The following is a 22,054-nucleotide window of genomic DNA, read 5'->3' as shown; positions in this document are numbered from 1 at the left end:
ATTAACAGACCCCTATCACAGTTAACCAAAAGAAAGAAAGAAAGAACATCTCCAAATCAACAAAATCAGAGATGAAAGGGGAAACACCACAACAGACACCAAAAAGATCCAGAACATTATAAAGGAATGCTTTAAAAACCTATGTTACTAAATTTGAAAACCTAAAAGAAATGGATGCATATCTAAAGGCATGGAACTCACCAAAACTAAACCAAGAAGAGGTTAACATCTTAAAGAGACCCATAACACAAAAAGAAATTGAAACAGTAATACAAAACCTCCCGACTGATTACTTTTTAAACATGGTACTTGCCATAGAGCTGACCAGATACAGATAATGGTATATTTTATGTTACTGCTATTAAAATTAATATTGAGAAGCCATAGATAATTAAGGATATACATCAAAATCTAGTTGCTAAAAGATGTTTACCACAGCATTATTTATTTTTATTTTTATTAATTTTTAAGCATTTATTTATTGTGTACAGGTATGGGGTACAGTCAGAGGGCAACCTGCAGGAGTCAGTTCTTGCCTTCTACTATTTGGGTCCCAGGGATCAAACTTAGGCTGTCAGGCTCGGCAGCAAGTGTCTCAGCAGTCTGCAGCATTGTTTACAACAGCAAAAAGTTAAAAAGAACCAAGCTATATTACAATGGAAGACTGACTGAATCATGGCACATCTACCCATTAATATGTCAACTGGTCATGGAAAGTCGGTCACCATATACTGCTAGGGAAGAAAAGCAGACTGATACAAAATTATCAATTTATTTTTCAAATGAATAAATAAGTGCTCAAAAGGATATACAGCAAGATGGTGATGCTGGTTTTCACTAGGTAGCAGGCTGCTTTCCATTTACCAGTGTTTTCCAAATGTCTGAAATGAGCATTTATCACTTATCCAGTAAAGGTTTCTATAAAATTAGGACAAGCCATTTTGTGAAATGGGGAGTATGTATCTATTAATGGAAACACCATGCATGTGAATGACTTGATTAATCAATGGTACTTAATTATAATTTCTACTTATGTTTAAATGAGGTATTTCTTACCAACTAGTTTTATGTTTTTTAAAGAACTGCCTAATACTTATGTTTCATATAAATGGTATGTCCATTTTCTGGATAAACTTTCTGAGACTTAATGTCAAGAGTAACCTGAGGAGAGGTTATATTGGAAAGAACATCATAGTAGGCTTTATAATATCAAATAGGCCACTGTAAGTATATAACGGTGATGGACTGCTTAGCCTAAATATTTTTTAAGAAAAATAAGTGGGTGGCCTAACAAAGTAAAAGATCAGTAACATAGCTAGATAAAGCATTAAATTTTACTCAACACTGGACTCTCATTCATGAAGAGTAACAGAGATTGTGGGATCAAGATAGGAGACTGAGGTCAGTGGCTTAACACAGCTGTCTCATTTCCTCTTCTGTCCCATACACCATGAAATAAACACACACAGACACACAGACACACAGACACACACACACACACCTTTGACACAGCATATGCTTAATGACTACTGAATGAATAGTGGACCACACCCATGCACAGCATCCTAGCCCAGTTTCCCCAAGAGAGAAGACATGTGTCTAGGGCAGCAATACAGTCTGTGTATCTGGCACAGAAAAACACATCCAAGTGGGACATAAAAAGACTGAAGTTCTAACTCTAGCTTCATGAGCACCACATTCTCACAGAAGGAGCTGAAGAACATGCTTTTGAGTACAGTCTATATCAGGAAGATATGAACAGATACTAATCAGAGAAATAAGAGAAACAAAAATTAGAAATTCTCTTAGGCTGACCATAAACTAGTGTTTCTTACAAATATCCTTTTAAGGACAGGAATGTCTACAGTTGGAAGTCAAATGCGAGGTAACATTAAATCTTAATTTTTTCAAGGATATTTTTAAAAATCTGTTAATTTGAAACACAATCCAATATATTCATTATGAGAGCCCTCGAAAATTAACAGAGGAAGAAAAAACAATCTCTACATTTTTAGTCAATAAAATTTATGTACTGAGTAGAAAGTATGACACATCCATAAATATTTAAGGACTGCTAAGGAACTCTCTGAACTAGGTTCAATGACACAGTAGCATAATATCTGGAGTAATCTGTGCTTGACTTCAGTTCAGTAAGGGTACTGAGGCAGCTTGCAAACAGGATGAGAAGTGCATCTTAGAATCAGCCAGCGGACATAAAAGGCCACACATACACACTTTCTAACTTACAAGTGTTTTCTTTGCAGCACAATTCATTGCACATCATTAAGAGCCTGTGGCATGCTGCACCGTCATGATGATGATGACAGTCTGTCCTTCCTTCTCTGCAGCACTGGGTCCTCGTGTGATGTTCTCCCTGCTACCCTCTCTCATATTTACAGCTCTTTGCCTGCCTTCTCTCAGCACCCTGGAATCTGAGACCCTATTCTTTATCTGAAGGCAGCTATTCTTTCTTCTCCCATTCATAAGGTATGCTATGCTCGCAGAAGGCCCTTGGTAATTATTCATCAAAATGAAACTCCAAAAAAGAATGTTTCTCTGAATGACCTAACTACTGTCCTGACAGAATAAAAGGTGTTCTCTGTGAGAAATGTCAAATTATGTACTCACGGGAATTCGATTTCGGGATCTAAAAGTCGCAACCCTCCTGAGGTCATCATCTGAGGTCCGATAGGGAACCACCAAAAGAGCAGGGTACGTGTCACAGAGTTCATAGCACTTATTAATAAAGGTTATCCTCCAGTGGTGATTGGGCAGGCCCTGCAGGACAAAAGGAAGTGCGAGTGAGCCATGCGTGATGCTGTCTCTCCAGGATCTGTCTTCCTTCTAACATTATGTGTGCATGCCTTTTTGACCACAGGGTGATGGTGGCCTACCTATTTACAATAAGGATGTCAAATCAATAATCCAGACAATGCAAGCACATGGACAAAACATTGGTGGTTTCCACAACTGAACAACCTCTCATAAATACAGATTCTCTGGAATTTAAGATCTTCCTTTACTTTATAGAAACATATTTTTTAGTCCTTGTACAATACAGACAAGCCCAAGTTCCTTTCCTACCCACACCCCTTCCCCCTTGAGCCCAGAGAATAGTGCCATGGGTAATGTTAACCTGTGTCTACCTGGGGCTAGAAAAGAGAGCTGGCAACATCCTCTCCCTGCACCAAACAGAGAGAATGCTGCAGTCTGCTCCCAAGTGGAAAGATGCTAGGCCCATGAGAAAAATCACCAAGGGGAGGTAAAGGAAGCCCCTCTGGGGAGGCTCATTTCGCCACCTCCAATAAGTTCTTTAAAGCAAGAAGCTGAGGGTCTGTGATCACCCTATGAGTTGTGTGAGAAGTTGTGTCATTAACATTTTAAGCAGACCACAGGGATGACAGGGAGACAGGGAAGCCATCCTCTATCTTATCATCCACCCACAAAATTGTATCCATTATGGACAAGATCCAGAGGTGGTGGAATATTCTCTCCCCATACTCACAAATGCACAAATACACACATGAAAGTGAGCTAGGTAGGTGTTTACTTTGGGGACAGACATGGTACCTTTTCTTTAGGTCTGGCCCTATGTACCACGGACCAAACAGATGTTGAGTCTGATGCTGAGTCCAATTAGAGAGTTTTAAGTCCCATCAGAAAGTTACAAGAAAAAAAGATTGAATATAATGGCAATCTGGAACAAAATACCTACAATAGTTTATATTTGCATGCAATTCTTAAAGACAGGCACTGATTTTTTTCAAGCTAGAAACTTTAAGTTTTACTGTTGCCAATAGCTAAAGCTAAGTAAAATATTTTGATATATAATTTTATAAAGGTTTCTAAAGCATGCACAATATTCTAATGGCCTTCCTTCCATCTAGGTAGTCGGTTTAAAACAGAGGTCATTAAAATGAGAGGCATATACAGCCTCTGAAAGTTCAAAAGTCTAAAGCTGATTTAGGGATTCCTCATGAACATATTTGAGATTGAACTCCTGCACTCAATTTAAGAGTATCAAATCTGCTTATGTATGTGCAAACCACTGATCAAAACTGAAAATGGAAGCTATGTTCATGGTGGTGGAAGTTTTTCACAAGTCTAGGGTTTTTGAATTATAATTTTTATTCACTTCCCTTTCATACAAAGCAACTGGGCTTGATTTAATTTTCAAAGTTCATTCCATAAAATTTCCAAATTATTTTAAGAGCTTTGTAGAAGAAATATGAAAAATTGCATTGCAAAACTCCTAGCTGTACCACAGATTTGGTTATATTAGAGGCCAAATTGTAGCTTTTGGTATATAATGTGCTTGCTTGCTTTGGACATTCTTTACAAAAATGCTTTTTTTAAACCTGAACATTATATCAAGCCTCTTGCAGCACACACAGATGGGCACCAGGTGTCCACATCAGATGTCTTTGTGTGTTGCTATCCACCTTATTTTTCTGAGTTCTCGCTGAGCTCCTGGAGCTCAGTGATTGGCTAGGTTGCTTAGCTAGTAAACCCCTGGGATCCTCTTGTTTCCACAATGCTATGCTGAGATTACAGGCGTAGGCTGCCACACTGGCTTCCTACATGAGTACTCAGGATCTGAACTCAGGTCTTCATGGTTGTGCAACAAGTACTTTACCCACTGAGCTGTATCCCCCAGCCCAAACTCCTTGCTTTTATTACAACAAATGAACACACATATAGGTGGGGTTTATGTGAGAGTGATAAAGGCAACAATATATATTCATCAAAGCTTTTTGAGGTTATGATATCAGTATAAGAAAATTCATTTGATCTGTAATTCAGAGTGAATATAATTTAACCCTAATGGCCAGAAATGGTTAAGTTCCTAAACAAATACACTAACAGCAAAGTAAGGTATAGAGGTATGACTTTTCTAGACCCTAAATATTGGATTCATTTAATAAATACGACAAACTGATGTTTCTCATTCAAGAAAGGAAGCAGAACTTAGCCAACCAGCTTTGGATGCAGCTGGAATATGGCTACAGAACAAGCTTGTAAGTTACAGAGGGATAGAATGAGCTATATTCTATACAGTGTGGATGATACCACAATCAAGGAAACACAGTAAGCAAGGGCGTTACTTGTTCTGAGAGGATGAGCAATGACATAATGTCCCTATGCATGTTTCAGAGTCAACGCATACCAGACAATGGCATCTATTCACTTACCTGCCTCCTGTATTCTTCAACTGGATTATAAACAGTCCACCCATCCACATTAAACTTCTCTTCATTTACAAATGCAAATAATGGCTAAAAAGGTAAGAAAAAAATTAAGGTTCAGTATGAAGCAATAGTCTATTAATAGTAATAGTTTCATTTTTCCCAAACTAAATTTCATGGACTTGCTAACAGTGAAATTGTAACCCAAATCAAGACTTAAAAGAAAGAAACAACTGTGAAAAATTTAGAGCAGCCTTACATCAACTTCCATGTTCAGGTAGAATCAATATCTATGGCTACGAATATCCCCTTTGTTTTTTAATGATGTTACATACACACACACACACACACACACACACACACACACACAATCAGATATCCAGACTAAACAGTATCTGCGTTTTTTAAAGTATGAATATTAAATAATATTATCAGCTGATCAGTTAAAAGTCACTAAAGACAGAAATTAAGGAATAATTATTAAGTAGTGCACCTGTCTCAAAAGAGTGCCATGACATGTTTATCTATTTAAAGAGAGACAGGACATTAGAAAACTCTTAATTAACTGTTCTCTGTGAATTCTGAATCAACGTGCTGCCCTCTGAAATCACAGGAATCTGACCTCCAAAAGAACTATTGATGAATTTCCTAGTTTCAAATACTGTCTGTCCCCTAGAGGCCATTCTAGCTCTGCGCCTGGAGATGGCCATCTAAGTGCCAACTCCACAGCCCCCACAGGTACCTCAAAGGCATGAGGTGGGGATAGAGGTGACTCTGACTCTGAGGTTAACACACCCCAAACCTAACTCTTGGCTCTACCTCAGCTGTCCTGTTCTTCCCAGTCTCCCCAGTTTATCCAGTGAGAGCCCCATCTTTGTAGTAGACTGAGCTAAGCACTGTGTAGTAAGACTTATTACTATCTGGCTACCACTCTGACCTTGACCTTCACTATCTCTCAATTGGCTTAGCACAATAACTCTGAACTACTTCCACTTCCATCTGTATACCTCTAAAGTCAGAGTAATAGTGCTAAAATGTTGGCAGATCAAGTCATCCCTTGCCAAAATCCTCCTGTGGCTTTCCATCTGGCTCAGGGCAAACAGGGGAGGTCCTTCCATGGCTTACATGGCTATCTGCCATCTGAACACTTCTCTTGAGCTCATGTCTCTACTATGGGCCCTCCTCACTCCATTCCTGCCACACCAAACACATGCTGGTCTCAGGGCCATTGCACCTGCTGTTCTGTCTGCCTGGAACCCTTGTACCTCACTGGCTTCCTCTTACTTCTGTCATATATCTCTGATCACAAGTGACCTCAATCAGTAAAGCCATCACTGACAGCTTCTAGAAAACTCACTGGATATCACCATAAGATCACATCCCACTGTCCTTTCCCAGCTTTAACCCTCCCATCACTTATCAGCATCTGACATATTACATATGTTCTTGTTTACTGTTGGATGCTTCACTATGCCCTTCCTAAAACAGTGTCTCCATGAAGACAGACATTTGCCCTGTCCAGATCCTCTACACCCACTAACTAAAACAGGGCCTGCAGGAGATACTGTGGCTGGATACTTTTCCTCTAAGCATTTCCTCCCCTACAAATTTTTTGAGGTTACTAGGTTACTATTTTAAATGTAAGTGCCCCGCCCCAGACATACTACAGGTGATTTATGGAGAAGCCTTACTTTGCCGTGACAACAGTTTTCCATATTTGAATAGCAAGGGGGTAAAAACTGATCATGAACATACTGGAGCCCTGTGTCTTCTTGAATTCTGCCAAGCTGCACCCTCATGTCTCAAGTCTGACAGTGTTAGATTCAAGTGCCATATTCCACACATGTGAATCACACATTAGCCAAGGCATTGACCACCTAATTCACCAAGGCTCCAACCTGACATTAACTCCAGAGTCAGTGGAGAGAAGAGATGACATCTGTTAACTGATCTTTACCTCAGAATTTTGGTGAAAACAGTGCTACTCTGTTTGGTGCAGTTCTCTATCCATGAACAGAAAGACTGGCACCCAACTGAGAAGACTTTCAGTGATTTATCATCACTTTGAACATCTGATACCATCTGGTCACTCACTACCTGGTACAGTTAAACACTCAATATCCCTGAACACTACACTGCTGACACAGATGCAGATGGCAGATGATTCAAGACTTAAGGGTGTGTGGTTGAAGATTTTAGAAAAAACAGAACTTGCCTTCCTGAAGTTACTGACCTGAACATGATTATAGCTGCTTTGCTTTTACTTATTTGCATCTTTTCTATGAAGCACAAGTGATTTAAGGTATCCTTTAAAAAATAAAGACATCCTATTTCTAAAACAGTTTAGATAAAGCTTTTCCTGGAGAAAAAGCAAACACAGTAATGCAATCAGTGCTCTTAAACAGGCCAGTAGCACTTTCAAGGTAAGTCTATTATTCCTCAATTGTTGATATCAGCGTTCCTTTTTGTTGCTTTAAGCACTTTCTCACATATCTTACATGAAAACTATTAATCAGTGTACATTTATAAACATGTTATCAGAAGACTAAAGCTATGTTGCCTAAATCCACATCATCTCCATTATCTCCTCAACACATTTTACTGGAGAGAACTCAAGAATAAGCATTAGTATAAGAATGAGGCAAGGTCCCCACTGGCTATGTGCCAGATGGTCTTTCTCAGGAAATCACTTCTACAATGACATTTCACATTGTGAAGTGGTCACAGGTATGTCAAACCTGCGGCCTGGGGTACACGTTTCAGGATAGCTATGAATGTGACCCAACATATTTATAGATAACAGCATGCCTCAGTGTCATCCCCAGTAGAAGGAACTAGTACCCTTTGCTCTGAAACAGGCCTATGACAACTAGATGACAGGAACAGCTCTTTGTTTACTCTCAATGCTAAGCACTTACACCTCAAATATTTGGAAAAAAAATTGGGTCACTTAACTGTGAAAATTTGTCATCACGAAATAACATAGCAACACATGTAAAAAGTATTCCATAAACTACTTGGCTAACTGAAGCAACCATTCTAGAACAGATGCTTATAGTTTTTAAAGTGAAATGTAACACAACTTACTTTCCAGACATTTTAATTTTTTCCTTAAAGATTTAGATAAAAAAGAAGAATTATACAATATAACCTCTCAAAAGCACAACATAAAGGTGATTACAAATAAGAAAACAAATTAAACAGGAAAGCAAAGTTAACAAAATTCACACACCAGTACATGATCATTAAAAAGTACAAAGTCCCCTATAAGTGGTAACTTATTACCAGCCTAACCCAAGCTCCTGTCTGAAAACTGCTCAAAACTGAAGTTAATGGGTTACTTGTCTCGAGGTTTTCAGCTGACATTTTATTTTCTCTTCCAGACAATATGCTTCTTTTTTTTTGGTCTTTTTGAGACAGGGTCTCCTGTAGCCCCAGCTGTCCTGGAACTCACTATGTAGACCAGGCTGGCCTTGAACTCACAGAGATCTGCCTCTGCCTCCTGAGTGCTGGGATTAAAGGTGGGCGCCACCACGCCCGGCGACAATATGCTTTTTAAAGCTTTGAGGTTGCTAGTACTTTCATTAGTGGATTGGCATTCTTAATATAACCATGGCTGTATCTGTTTTTGACCCTTCATCTGGGAAGTGGAAGGCCCATGGAGAGAGCCTCAGTTCTAGAGTAGTTTTCATTACAAGCACCAAGCAGAGAGTGCTATTTGCCTGCTGGGTGAGGTTGACACCCACTCTATGATTTGACAAATACCCAGTGAGGATGACACCTATTCCTGGGACTGACTAACAACTGATTCCATATCTTTGCCTATGGAAAATTCAACTTCAGCCCCAATCTAGCATAGTCAGTATAGTGAAAATGTTTTGCCAAGAACTAGTGGTCAGTTGCTGGCCAGTGTGCTTTATGTAGCTTTGGTCCTTCCCCAGCAAGGGTTCTGGCTCAGAACTGGGGTAAACTGGGCAGGCTACATTTGAAGATACCCATGTCCCACCTTACCCATACTGAACCAGAATCTCTAGAGTCTCAAGGAGATAAATTTATGTCTCTCCTATCCTGGTACTAGAAAGGCATGTAGGATACACCAGAACCCTTATGTGGCAGTTTCAATGAGAAATGTTCCCCATGGGTTCATATATTTTGAACCCTTGATCCTCTGTTGGAACCACTGTTCGGGGAGGTTATGGAACCTTTAGGAAGTGGAGCCTTGCTGGAGGAAGCATGCCAGTGGGGACTGGCTTTGAGGGTGTATAGCCTCATTGTGGTGCCCAATTAGGGACTATCCTTCTGGAACCATAAGCCCAAATAACCTCTTCCTTCTATAAGCTGCTTTGGTCATGGTATTTTATCACAGCAATCAAAAGTAACTAACATACCTTATGAATCTGTAGTTGAGCTATTTGGGTAACAGCTCTATTTAAATTTATTTTGAAATAATCATAGAATGACAAGAAGTTGAAAAGAAGTGTAAAGGGAAATTCCATGGAACCTTCAGCCAGTTTCTCTCAATGATAACATCTTACATAAGACTACAATACAGAACCAGGACACCAACATTAGAGAAACCATTGGCAAATGCCTAGCCCTGGCTTTCAAGTGAGCAGTTTACCTTTATTTTGTTCTATACTGATGTTTAGTCATTTCATAAGTTTTGATGCCTACTACTCATGCTGATACTAAAATACATGGGGACTAAGGAAAAGATCAATTTTGTATACAATTTTGCAGATTAAAATTAGCACAATGTAGCATTTGAAAAATGTTAAGGGACAAAGTTGAGAAGAAAATCTGATTTCACACTAGGGATAAAAAGAGCTCACACACAGAGAATATAACTTGTCATTTCCATTTAGCATTGTTATCTTATGGGGGAAAAACTCCCAAATAACAATAGATTCTAGTTTTCACTTAATTAGACATCATTTTTAAATGGCACCTATATATAAAGATATACTGATTTGCTTAAAACACGTAGATAAGATTTTTTAAACTATCCATTTTTAAGTTAGCATATAAAGTAATGGGTTTCATTATGGCACTTTATACATATGCCTTCCTTTTCTTCTAAATTTTTAAAATTTATTGAAATGTGTAGAATGTCAAGCAAAGCAACTCCTGAGTTTCCTCTGTCCTCTATCTCATACAGCCCCTTCCTCACAGAAGTGCAATGTGGTACCTCAGATTTGGATGTTTGACAGGCAACTGGTAAAGAGTCAACATCATGCCAAATGGAAGAGAGTTTGCTCCAAGTATTTGGACATTTGGTCCCCAGTTTGTGGTGCTGTTTGGGGAGGTCATGGAAACTTTAGGAGATGTGACTATGCTGGAGGAAGCATGTTGCTGGGGGTGGGCTTGGAGAGTTCTTAAGCCTTGCGGATTTCCAGTCTCTCTCTCTGCTTCCTGTGTCTGCTTGATAATGTGATTACTTGACTTTCTGCTCCAGCCACCTCCCGCCACCATGCCTTCCCCACCATTATGGAGTCTTACCCCTTTGGAACAGAAAAGGAACTAATGGAAACTCTATGGAGGACATTCTCATTCAAACCACTGCATTCCACTCCCTGGCCCCCACTGGCCCATGACCATATAAAATGCATATAGTCTACCTTCAAAAGCCCACAGTCTTTCCTAGGCTCAACACTATTCAAAAGTCCATAGTCCAATGCCTCTTCTAAGACTCAAGGCAATTTCTTAACTGTAAGTCCCTGTAAAATCAGGACAAATTACTTATTTCCAACATACAATGCAACCAAATAGACGTTCCCATTCCAAAAGGGAGGAACGAGGATACAGTGAGGAAACACAAAAACCAGCAGGGCAAACACTAAATCCAGCAGCTCCATGTCCAAGTTCTGGGACTTTACTTCCAAAGGGATTAGATGGCTCAGCCTCTCTAGCTTTGCTGCATGCACCATACATCTCTCTCTTGTGTTGGTATTGTTTCCTGTGTGCCACCCTCCTTGGCAGATATCTCACAGGTCTAGCATCTTGGGGTCCCCACTGCCAACCAGGCTTCATCTTCACATCTTCATGCAATGGCCTGTCAAGGCCTCTTAGCCTGTCAGGGCTTTTTTATGCAGCGATGCCCCTGCTGGGCTCAGCAGCTCTCTGAAACTGTGGAGGAAGAACCAATGACCCTTTACTCTTGTATCTTTCATGCCTGTAATGCCAGCTCCACATGAACGATGTTGCTAAGGTTGCCAGCCTGGGATGAATCCCTGCTCACTTCATCCAAATTACCAGCAGCTTTTGTCCACAGCTGTTTTCTAGGAGCAGGAACCTCCTTAGGGTTTTTCCTTTCACAAGTAGGGGGCTTAGCTGGGTGTTGTCCTGCTGTGAAGGTAGTCTTTCCACTGTTTAAGTGCAAATCTATAACCCTCTCCTTAAAGACTCTAATCTCCTTATCACAGAGAACCTGTCAAGCCCTGGCTCCAACATTATTAAACTTTACAGTGCTCTTTTTCAATCCAAACTGTACATTCTGTAGTTCTTTCTGCCCTACTTGTTCTTTGTCAATGTAGATCTGCAAAATATTCCCCATTAATAGCCACAACACCATTTCTACTTTAGGCTGTCTTGAAATATCCTCCACCAAAGAAATTAGTCTATTACTTTTCAGTTTAGCCTCAGGCAAGCTCTTAGGGTGGGGGAGACTACAGCCAGATAGTTTGACAAAATATCCTAGTTGCTGTTTAAGTCCTCATTTTCCTTTGGAACTACTTTGATCTCAGCACTACCTCCAGGATCCCACTAGAATGCTCTGTTAAACTCTGTTTAGAGCATTCAACCACTTTTTTAGTCCAAACTTCCAAACTCTTCCACATTCCTCCAAAACCCGCAAGATCAGGTTCTTTACAACAACAGCCCATTCTCTGGCACCAGCTTCTATATTGGTTATTTTTCAGTTGCTGTTATAAAATACCGTGACCAAGGCAAATTATAGAAGGAAGAGTTTATCTGGCATATGGTTCAGAAGGTTAGAGTCCATAATGGCAGGAGAGGCTTAGTGCAAAAGGGTTGCTGGAGCAGAAAGTTGAGCTCACATCTTCAACAAGGCACAGGAAGCAGAGAGCAACTGGAAACCTGACAAGACATAAGAATTCTCTGGCATGTTTCCAGTGATGGGTTTCCCCCAGCAGGGCTGTACCACCTAAAACCTCCAAACAGTGCCACCAATTGGGAACCAAATATCCAAACACTTGGAGCCTGTAAGAGACATTCTCATTCAAACCACACAGTTATAGGGAAAATGACATTTGTAGTATTGAGGGGAGGGGCTGAGTATATCTCAGAATAATAATGCTTGCCTAACATGTACAACACCCTAGGTTTAATCCCTAGCACCAGGAAAACAAAACAAAACAAAACAAAAAATAGTACTCAAAGGACTAAATTGCCAAGCTATGTACATTTAGAAGTACTTTCAAATGATGCTACCAACATGCGTCTGGATTTTTAAGATCAGCCCTTTTTTAAAAACAAATATTTTATTATTTTTTGTGTGTATGAGTGTCTTGCCTGCATGTATATAAGTGTCGTACAATGCCCATAGAATTCAGAAGAGGTGTCAGAGTCCCCTGAAACTGGAGTTACAAAAGGTTGTTAGCCACCATGTGGGTGCTGGGAATCAAACCCAGGTCCTCTACAAGAGCAGTCAGTGCTCTTAACCACTGAGCAATCTCTCCATCCCCGAAGATCAGCCCTTTCATAAAGTAAATAGACATATTTCTCTGAATATTTAATCTCAAAATTGAGGGGGACCACTTACCAAGAGCTTCTCATTTGCACCTTTCAGATTACAGTTAAGAAAAAAGTTCCCTTTATTTAAGAAAAAAAATGTTTTCATAAAAGTTTGGAGGTCAGATCCAAAATATAAAGAATCATAAGATAGAGTGCAGCCCAAGAAATTTTTTTTGAAATAGAAATCCAATCCAGTGGCTAAGAATGTATACTGCTCTCACACAGAAGTTTAGTTCCCAGCATCCCACGTCAGGTGGGTAATAACCAACTGTAACTCGAGTTCTATCGGATCTGATGCTAGAGGCACCTGTACTCACATGCGTGAATACAGACACACACACACACACACACACACGCACACACACGCACATGCACAGAGAAAGAGACAGAGAGAGAGAGAGAGAAAGAGAGAGAAATAGACACATATGTAATCAAAATTATTTTAATCTTAAAAAAGAAATCCAATCCTGTAACATTCCTGCCTGAAGCTCACAAATGGCTCTTCTCATGTTTAGATGAAAAGAAAGTTTTTGGGAGCTGGTGACGTGGCTCAGCTGGCAAAAGAGCTTGCTAGGCAACCGTGCAAGCCTGATGACCTGAGTACAATCCCCAGAACTGACTCTACAGTTAGTTGTCATCTGACCTCTACACACATGCTGTAGCAAGTGCACTCATACACAATAATAAATAAATTTTCAAACAAGAAATGATGAGACAAGTGATTACACAAGGGAATATAGAAATAAACAAGATCCCAAAGAATGGTGAGCAGAAGATAGAACAGGGAAATACAAATGGCTCACAGAAAGATATTCAATTTTACTTGGTATAAAATACAAACATGAATCGATATTCTTTTTACCTATTAGATTGGCAATAATAGAACCCCATTAGAAGACATAGTAAGTCAGTATGGTAGGCAGAAAATGACCTCCCCAAATGTCTGTTTTCTAATCTTTGGAACCTTTTTTATGTTACCATATAAAACAAAGACTTAAGGTTCCTGATGGAATTATGATTGCTAACAGCTGACCGTAAAACAGGGCAAGACTATCCTGGGTTATCTGTGTCTGCCTAATATAACCCTAAGAGTCCTTAGAGAAGAGAGAGGTAGGTATTGATGGAAGCAAAAGGGTCACAGGAACACAAGTGGCCTATGGAAGGCCAAAGGGCAAGGCAATAGATTCCAGCCTAGGGTCTCCAGAAGGAACACAGTCCTATATACACACCTTGATTGTAATCCAGCAAGACCCATTTTTTAAATTCTGACCTCTATAACTACACTGTAACAAACCTTCACTATCTGATCTACTTAGCCTGTCATAGCAGCAAATGGAAGCTAGGACATGGGAGAGGTTAAGAACAGGCATCCTGATGCAAGCATGGGGATTCTCTCTTCAGATTCCTAGCATGCATTTAAAAAGCCAGGTGTGGTATCATGTGTCTTTAACCAGCACTGGGAAGGGTAGAGATAGGAGAATCACTGGGGCTTGCTGACAGCCAGCCTAGCTCAAAACAGGTCAGCTTCAGATTCACTGAGAGAGTGTCTCAAAGGATTAAGGCAGAGAAACAATGTAGGAAGAGAGCCCAACTTCATCCACAGTGAGTGAACCTGCACACATTCTCTCAGAATTAAATTGAAAAGTAAACCTTGTTGAATAAATGCTCTATCTACACACATTGTTCTTTTTGATGGTCTGGTTGCTAGTGGTTCCTATTTATGCAGTCTATTTATGCCAATATAGTCACTGTGTCAGTATTTCCTGAGCACCTACTGTAAAGAAGGCATTAGGTAGAGAAAATGATGAGGACATATCACTGTCTGAAAGGAGTTAGAAGTTCTCCAAAGAAGAGAGCTGAAGAGGAATGAGCTGTAGATCATTTCAAGAACATGGCACAGTGGGCTCTAGAGAACATCAGGGTGACTCCTTGACAGACAGGTCTTGGGGATGTGGATGGCATCTGAGCAGAGCTCGAAGGATAAGATGACTTTGGACAAATACCCCAGTCCTGTCCTGCATGAGTGTGGGAGGATAAACAAAAATATAGCAGGAGAGATGAAGCCACCCTGTGCAGCACATACAGGTTTGCACGCCAACTAACAGAATGACTACCAGCTGTATCTAGGGGGTACAGACTAACAGAGGCATGTGTAGGGATGGGGAGGAGACGCAACAGACGTAGCAAAACCAGATAAAGCCACTTCAGACAGAGGGGATGCAATCCTGAACCAAGGAAGGTTGGGGAGCAAGAACTTCTTAGATTTCCCAATTATTAAGCTACAAAGAAACCTCCTATGATCTTAAAATGAGAATGAAGAGGAGAAGGAAGTTGACATTAAGGATGACTAAGGAGCACAGGGGGCGCATTGTGAGGGAATATGTGGGCGCCATTTTAAACATGCTCTTAAAGCTGTGTAGCAGCTAAGAAGAAGCACAAAACTATAGCTTTGGAAATCCTGCTCAGAAACACCGTGTTGGCAGACATGTGACAAACACTGCCCCGAGAACAGAGACTTTTCTAGAAAAATCACATTAGACAGAAAAGGGAAGGAAAGAACCAAAAAAAAGCAGCAGGAGGAAGACAAAGCAAGAGACCTGGGTCTGAGACTTTACAGGGAAAGTTAAATCTCAAACAAGAGGGGCAAGCATCTGGAAGTATGATAGTGTCAGGAATATGCATGTAATCTTCTGACATTGTACTACATCACTGCCATCTACAGGGTTCACACTTGACAATGTTGCAACTGATTTGCCACAACAAACAAAAATCTCAAAAAAAATCTCATAATGTTCTTAGTAAAATCAATGATTTTATATTGGGCCATATTCATTGCTATCCTTGGCCACACACAGCCCACACACAGGCTGTGGGTTATACATGCCTAGCCAATGGTATCATGAGACTTTTGCTGAACACATGAAAAGTAATAGATCCAATAGAAGTAGTTTTCTTTTAAAAAATCCACTAATGAACCTGTAAGGGAGGAATAGATATCTAAAAGCCAAAAGCTAGCCACAAACAGGGATACAGAGAGAACTCACAGAATCTGTTTTCATGGTCTCTTAGAATACAGGAGACAGGACATGAAGTTGTGGGCCCACGCCAAGATGCAGTTACACTGGAAGCCTCCTTCAAGGAAGCCTTGCCCCTAAATGTTAGCCTACAAGCAGAGGATGAATGGGAAATAATGACTTTCAGGCCCTAAGAGAACTCACATGCCTGAATTATTTGTGCTGAATAAGGGACAAAAATATATCTAACACTGTCTGCCACCAGGAATTACTGGCCACAGATCAGCCCAATTTGTACCTCAAATCATAATTGAATGGTGTCCCAAACATCCAAGCAGAAAATTAATTTATAATCTTCTCAAGCTGATAATCGCCAAGATGCTTGGCAGAAGAAATTCAAATCCCTTTCAATCCCAGGCTCAGAGTCAGAGTACTGCCACAGGTAACATTCCTGAGAATGGGACTTTCTAGGTAGTAAGTAGGAAATACAGCAAGAAACTAAATAATCCAAGCCAATCTTTTTTTAGAAAAGCCACACTTTGGGATTGTAACGGTCTGATACTGCTATAAATTATACTGAAGGTACTTAAAGAAATCAAAACTGCGACAGAAAATGTGAGTCAAGATTATAAATATTGGCCTAATAGGTCTAAAAGACAATCACACTGAACTTTCATAATTGAAAAACAAAAAAAAACAATGGATAGAAAAGCCTCAGCAAATGAAACTCAGAGGTAGCTAAAGTAGAAGATAAAATTGAAGAAATTACCCATCTTGTATCCCAGTTGTGCACCTGACTGAAATGCTTTATATTTTACATGTATTTTATAAATACCCTCTGATAGATATTCATTACTAAAACTACACAACTTTGAAAGGAAGGGGTAAAATGTATGCTCAGTTGAAGACTCCTAGTTTGCGTATGTGTGTGTGTGTGTGTGTGCGTGCGCGTGTATGCATGTGTATACATGCATGTGTAGACCAGAAGAAAACTCTGAGTGCTGTTTCTCAGGTACCTTTATTAAAATTAGATATAACTCTATATATATGTGGGGGGAGGAGTTTTTGCACATAAGTATAGGTGACTACTGAGGCCAGAAGAGGGTGTCAGATCCCTGGGAACCAGAGTTACAGGCAGTTACTTACTTGTAAGCCACTCAACCTAACTGCTGGGAACCGAATCCAGTTCCTTTGTAAGAGCAGTATGTGCCCTTAGCCACTGAACCATCTCTCCAGTCCCACATCCACCCATTTTTTTTTTGCTTTTGTTTTTGAGACAGGGTGTCCCTGTAGCCCCAGCTTTCCTGGAACTCACTATGTAGACCAGGCTGGCCTTGAACTCAGAGAGACTCGCCTGCCTCTGCCTCCCAAGTGCTAAGATTACAGGTGTGTGCCACACCTGGCACTGCTATTTTTTTCTTTTGAAACAGAGCCACTGACCTGTAGTTCCCCAATTAGGCTAGGCTGGCTGCCATGTGAGCTCCAGGGATCCTCCTACCTCCCCCTATTCAGTGCTGAGATTACAACTGCACACCACTGTGCTGGGCTTTTAAATGTAGGTTCTAGGGCTCTAACTCAGGTCCCCATGCTTTACTGATTGAGCCATCTCTCCAGTCTACTCCCAGGATTTATGTGTAAGGATTCAGAATAGCTCTGCTTAAGTAGGAGGGCTACAGGGCTGGTGGCTGTGAATTCTGGAATGGATACTAATGAACAGGCAGGCAGGGAATTTGGTGCTTCTGAAGCAGACAGCAATGCTGAGGAGCATCAGATGGGACACTGACTGCAGGAGCTGGGAAGTAGGGAGAGGTAAACACATGCAGAGGTTTCAAGGGAGCTGGCATTGGAGGGGAGACATCAAAGAGCATGAAGGGCCCAGTCTTGAAGAAGGCAGGAGAGAAAGAGGTTGAAAAGGATGCTTAGGTCCTCAGATAATTTTACAGCTTACTCAAGGGGACAAAAGTCTTGGCCAAAAAGAACCAGAAAACTGAAGACATACTTTATAGTCCTTAGGCCATGTCTGGGCTGAAAGCTAGAGTATATGTGTAAGCGCTCCTCATTTCAAATTCAATCTGAAAATGTTATTTCGTTTTATCTGTTGATTCTGTAATCAGCCTAAAAGGGAAGAATCCACTAAATCTTTGTCTCATTTAAAATTTTAATATAATTTAGAAATATTTCTCCATTTCTGAGCTGAATAGCAAAGAGAGAGAGTGAAATTCCCTCTGTGAATCCTCTATTCACGGGTTCACTTATACCTCTCAAATGATCAAAAGATGCACACGTGCATAACTCACTTTGCTATTTTTTATGTAATTATCTGCACAAGTCAGCACATTTATAGTAGAGGAGGGGAGGATACAGGTAGAAGCAATCCAAGGCTCAAGTCACATGACAGGGTTTGATGTCACTAAAGCTAGGCAAAATAAATGAACCTGATCTCATTGTTATTCATTGCACATATAAATTGAAATGTAACACTGCGGTATACATACAAGTATAGACACACAAACATATACACAAGTATATGCTATGCGTCAGTTAAAAATAGAATAGCTGGGCGTGGTGGCGCGTGCCTTTAATCCCAGAGGCAGGCAGAGCTCTGTGAGTTCAAGGCCAGCCTGGTCTACATAGTGAGTTCCAGGACAGCTGGGGCTGCAGGGAGACCCTGTCTCAAAAAGACCAAAAAAAACAAAAAAATAGAAACTTCATCACTACTGGCTAGCTGTCATAGTGCCAGAAGCTGCTATGCATGCTACTGGAAGAGAAAAGTCATCATCAACCTTACCCAGAGGTGAATCCTGAAAGCTACAATAATGACTGGCCAGCAAGATATTACCCACTGGTGCAATAGTGACACAAATATTATGACAGTAACAAACCACCTTCTGATTGGATTGAAGGCCTACTTTACAAGATGGAGCCCATACCGTGCACTGTTATCAAGGTCAAGAACCTGTGGCTAGACAGGTCAGAGGCCACAGGGGAGAATCTACTACTATTATTCTGCTAAATGGACATAGTATTAATTCAATTCCTAATGACTTATTGTTATATACAGAGATTAATGCATCTCTCGACTCTTACTGAAGAAGCTTCCTTATACAGCAGATGTCTATTAATAGAGACCCATAACTGGTCAACATTCAGAGAATAGGAGATTGCAGAGTGCTTAGCCCTAAATGGAACACCTACATCACGCCCTCTCCTCCCAAGGCTCAGGAGTCATTATGGAAGGGGTGATGGAAAGATTGTTAAGAGCCAGTGGTGGTAGATGAATACAATCAAATCATATTGTCTGGACACAAGGTAGTTGTACATATGAATCCACAGTGCTTGTGACAGTATGCACAAGACCTTCACAAGCCCACACCAGACGGAAACCCAATATGGATTAGGGGTAGGTGGGCAAGAGGCCCCAGCCCTAGCAGGGGATCTATTGGCAATTGATAATTGTTGGGAGAGGGAGACTCAGTTTCCTGTAAGATGTGTGACACCTTGTATATTGACCAGACTCAAGGGAATGGACCAACAGCCAAGAGTACTTGGGGAGCAACAATTAAGACTTCACAGGCATCTAAAAAGTGAAAAATAATAATCGAGGACATGAAGGGTAGGGATGGAGATAAGGGAGGGGGTCTGAATATGATCAAACTATATTGTAAGAAATTGTCAAAGAATCCATAAAAATATATTGTTAAAATAGAAGCATTGAGAAAAAGTTAGGCAAGATCAATAAGCAGCAGAGAGTATGGAGACCAAGGGCAGTGACCAGTGAGACTGATGCCTGTCAATGCTGAGGAGGAGCTGTTAGAGACACTGCTGCCAGCCTTTGGAGGCAATATACACTATCCTGCCAGCCAGAGCAAAGGCTGGGTAAGCCGGTTGCTTCACTCCTGCAATTAGAGGCAGCCAATGCAATTCCTCTTACCAATGCCTAGCTCAACACATACAAGCAGGTCAGATGTACCATAATCCCAAATGAGCAAAAGCTGCAACTTCAGGACTGTTCATTAGCTCAGACAGGAACAAGCAGGAAATACTGAGATGTGTAACCTTAATCCAGAATGTCACCGAAAAATGGGAAGTGCAGAAACATAAATCTGAATGAGCCATGTTCCCCTAAAATCAGTAAGTCTGTGTGTGCTCAAAAAATGGAAAAACAGAAAGGAATTTCTGAAGGATTCCTCTCATTACATAGGATTGCTTTTCCTGTTTTGTATTTCTGGTTTAGATGCTTTCTGGATTTAATACTCTGAAACTGAAGACTTTCAGTGAGTCCTTTGTCAAAGTGCAACCCATGCTTTGTTAATAATGCCACTAATCTTTATATAGTATCTTTCTTTTCAAGGGCGTAAAGTTTCCTACATGTTATCACAATTCCTTTATTAATACTCCTGGGGGAGTTATGGTACTCATCCTTATTTCTTACACCTGCTGGGAAAATAGTGGGCTAATAAGAGAACAGCTGGCATTTGTTGGGCACTTATAGAATGTCAGGCAGTGTTATAAGCACTTTACACTTAATCCTCACAATAACCCCTACAGAGCAGGGACTGTTATTATCCCCATTATATATGAGAATATTGAAGTATATAAATATTATGTGACTTCCTAAGTCTCCAGGCAGAAAGTTGACTGAGGCTCATTCTGACATATGTCACTGGACCCATGGCCCATCCTAGCAAGAGCATACTGGAAGGGCTCTGCAAACAAATCCCCTCATGGGTGTCCCCATCAGTGGCTGCTGTGAGCCTGGCACCTACATCTTATACTTCACATCTAAACAGTGTTTGTCAAACTTTGTGGATCACTATTAAGAGTAAGCACTGAACTGTAACATCATGACTAAGTACACAGACACACACACAGACACAGACACAGACAGACAGACACACACACACACGTACACACACTTAGAAGAAATGCCCCAGTAAACCACGCTTATCCACATTCTGTGTGACAGTCTTCATGTTTTCTATTCCATTCCATTTAAATGTGCATAATAATCTTATGACAAAAAGGGTGAGACTGATGGGTTAATAAACTCTCATCAAACATTATATTATTTCTAGGGCTGGAGAGATGGCTCAGCAGTTAAGAGCAGTGACTGTTCTTGCAGAGGACCCAGGTTCAGTTCCCAGCATCCACATGGTGGCTAACAACTGTTCGTAACTCCAGTTTTAGGATCCAATGCCCTCTTCTGACCTCTGCAAGCAATGCGTGCTATGGGTGCACTTAGATTCATGCAAGCAATAAACTCACATTCATAAAATAAAAACAGAAAAAGAAATTAAAAATAAAATTATATTATTTCTGATTGCCCCATCTGAGTACAAAATGGCCAAACAATAAAGGAAAACAATGAAAGAAACTTGTCCCTGAACATATTTTGACATCTCAACAAACTGTTTGCTTTCTGTGTTTTGCACAGAATTACAGCATTTCTTGCAAAACTGTATCACTTATCTAAAGCTAGTGCTGAGTTACATGTAACCTATGAGAACTTAGTAATATTTAATGCTTAGAAAGCAAAGATCAAGCAAGAAATGTTTTGGCTGAAATAGAAAACACCATCTAAAATACACACACATGCACACACACACACACACACACACACACACACACACAGAGGATTGGGCTGAAATGACACAGAAATTAATGTTTTGGGTGGATCCTGTGCTGCTAGAACAACTGAACTTCAATTCAAAGTTTAAGTCCTGAATACGTTTAGGGATAATAAAACTAAGTGTGCAAGAGATAAGGGGAGAGTAGTCTGAACAGTAACACACACTCCTCGTGCGTTCATCCTCGACGGGCCTTGCATTCTGGTTCTCTTGCCCTTCAAATACCAATTCATACACACAACAGTGAGTTTTCTTCAGACTTCAAATTGTGACAAAAACCAGTGAAAGAATCCACACTGCTCTAACAGTTCCACAAACATGCAGAGTAGTATTTTTCAGTCAGGGGTCTTTTGCATTGTTCAAAGCCATCAAGCCTAGATTATGTTTCCAGGAAGCCCCTGTTTGACACACCCTCACATTCTCTACTGTGGCAGTTCAGGAACTCCTCCCCCCCATCTCACCGAACAATCGGCCC

At 40.5% G+C, this 22,054-nt stretch overlaps 1 protein-coding gene across 5 annotated transcripts in view; it reads right to left on the bottom strand.

Moving 5' to 3' along the window:
• The window catches only part of Mtm1 (myotubularin 1), a 135,045-nt gene that overhangs the window by 43,950 nt on the left and 69,041 nt on the right, over positions 1-22,054 (bottom strand). For 4 of the 5 annotated variants that reach the window (XM_029561809.1, XM_008829478.3, XM_008829479.3 and 1 more), the window contains 2 exons: positions 5,193-5,276; positions 2,629-2,778 (listed from right to left, as the gene is read on the bottom strand). In XM_029561809.1, coding sequence (XP_029417669.1) covers positions 2,629-2,778; positions 5,193-5,276 — 234 coding nt within the window. Of the gene's footprint in view, positions 1-2,628; positions 2,779-3,570; positions 3,627-5,192; positions 5,277-22,054 lie in introns of those variants that run through there. The other variant, XM_029561810.1, reaches the window with a different exon arrangement.

Source organism: Nannospalax galili, unplaced genomic scaffold (assembly GCF_000622305.1).
Source record: "Nannospalax galili isolate Female #2095 unplaced genomic scaffold, S.galili_v1.0 scaffold513, whole genome shotgun sequence".
Classification (NCBI taxonomy): domain Eukaryota; kingdom Metazoa; phylum Chordata; class Mammalia; order Rodentia; family Spalacidae; genus Nannospalax; species Nannospalax galili.
The sequence above is the reverse complement of the archived record's forward strand: the minus strand, read 5'-3'. Positions and strand labels throughout refer to the sequence as shown.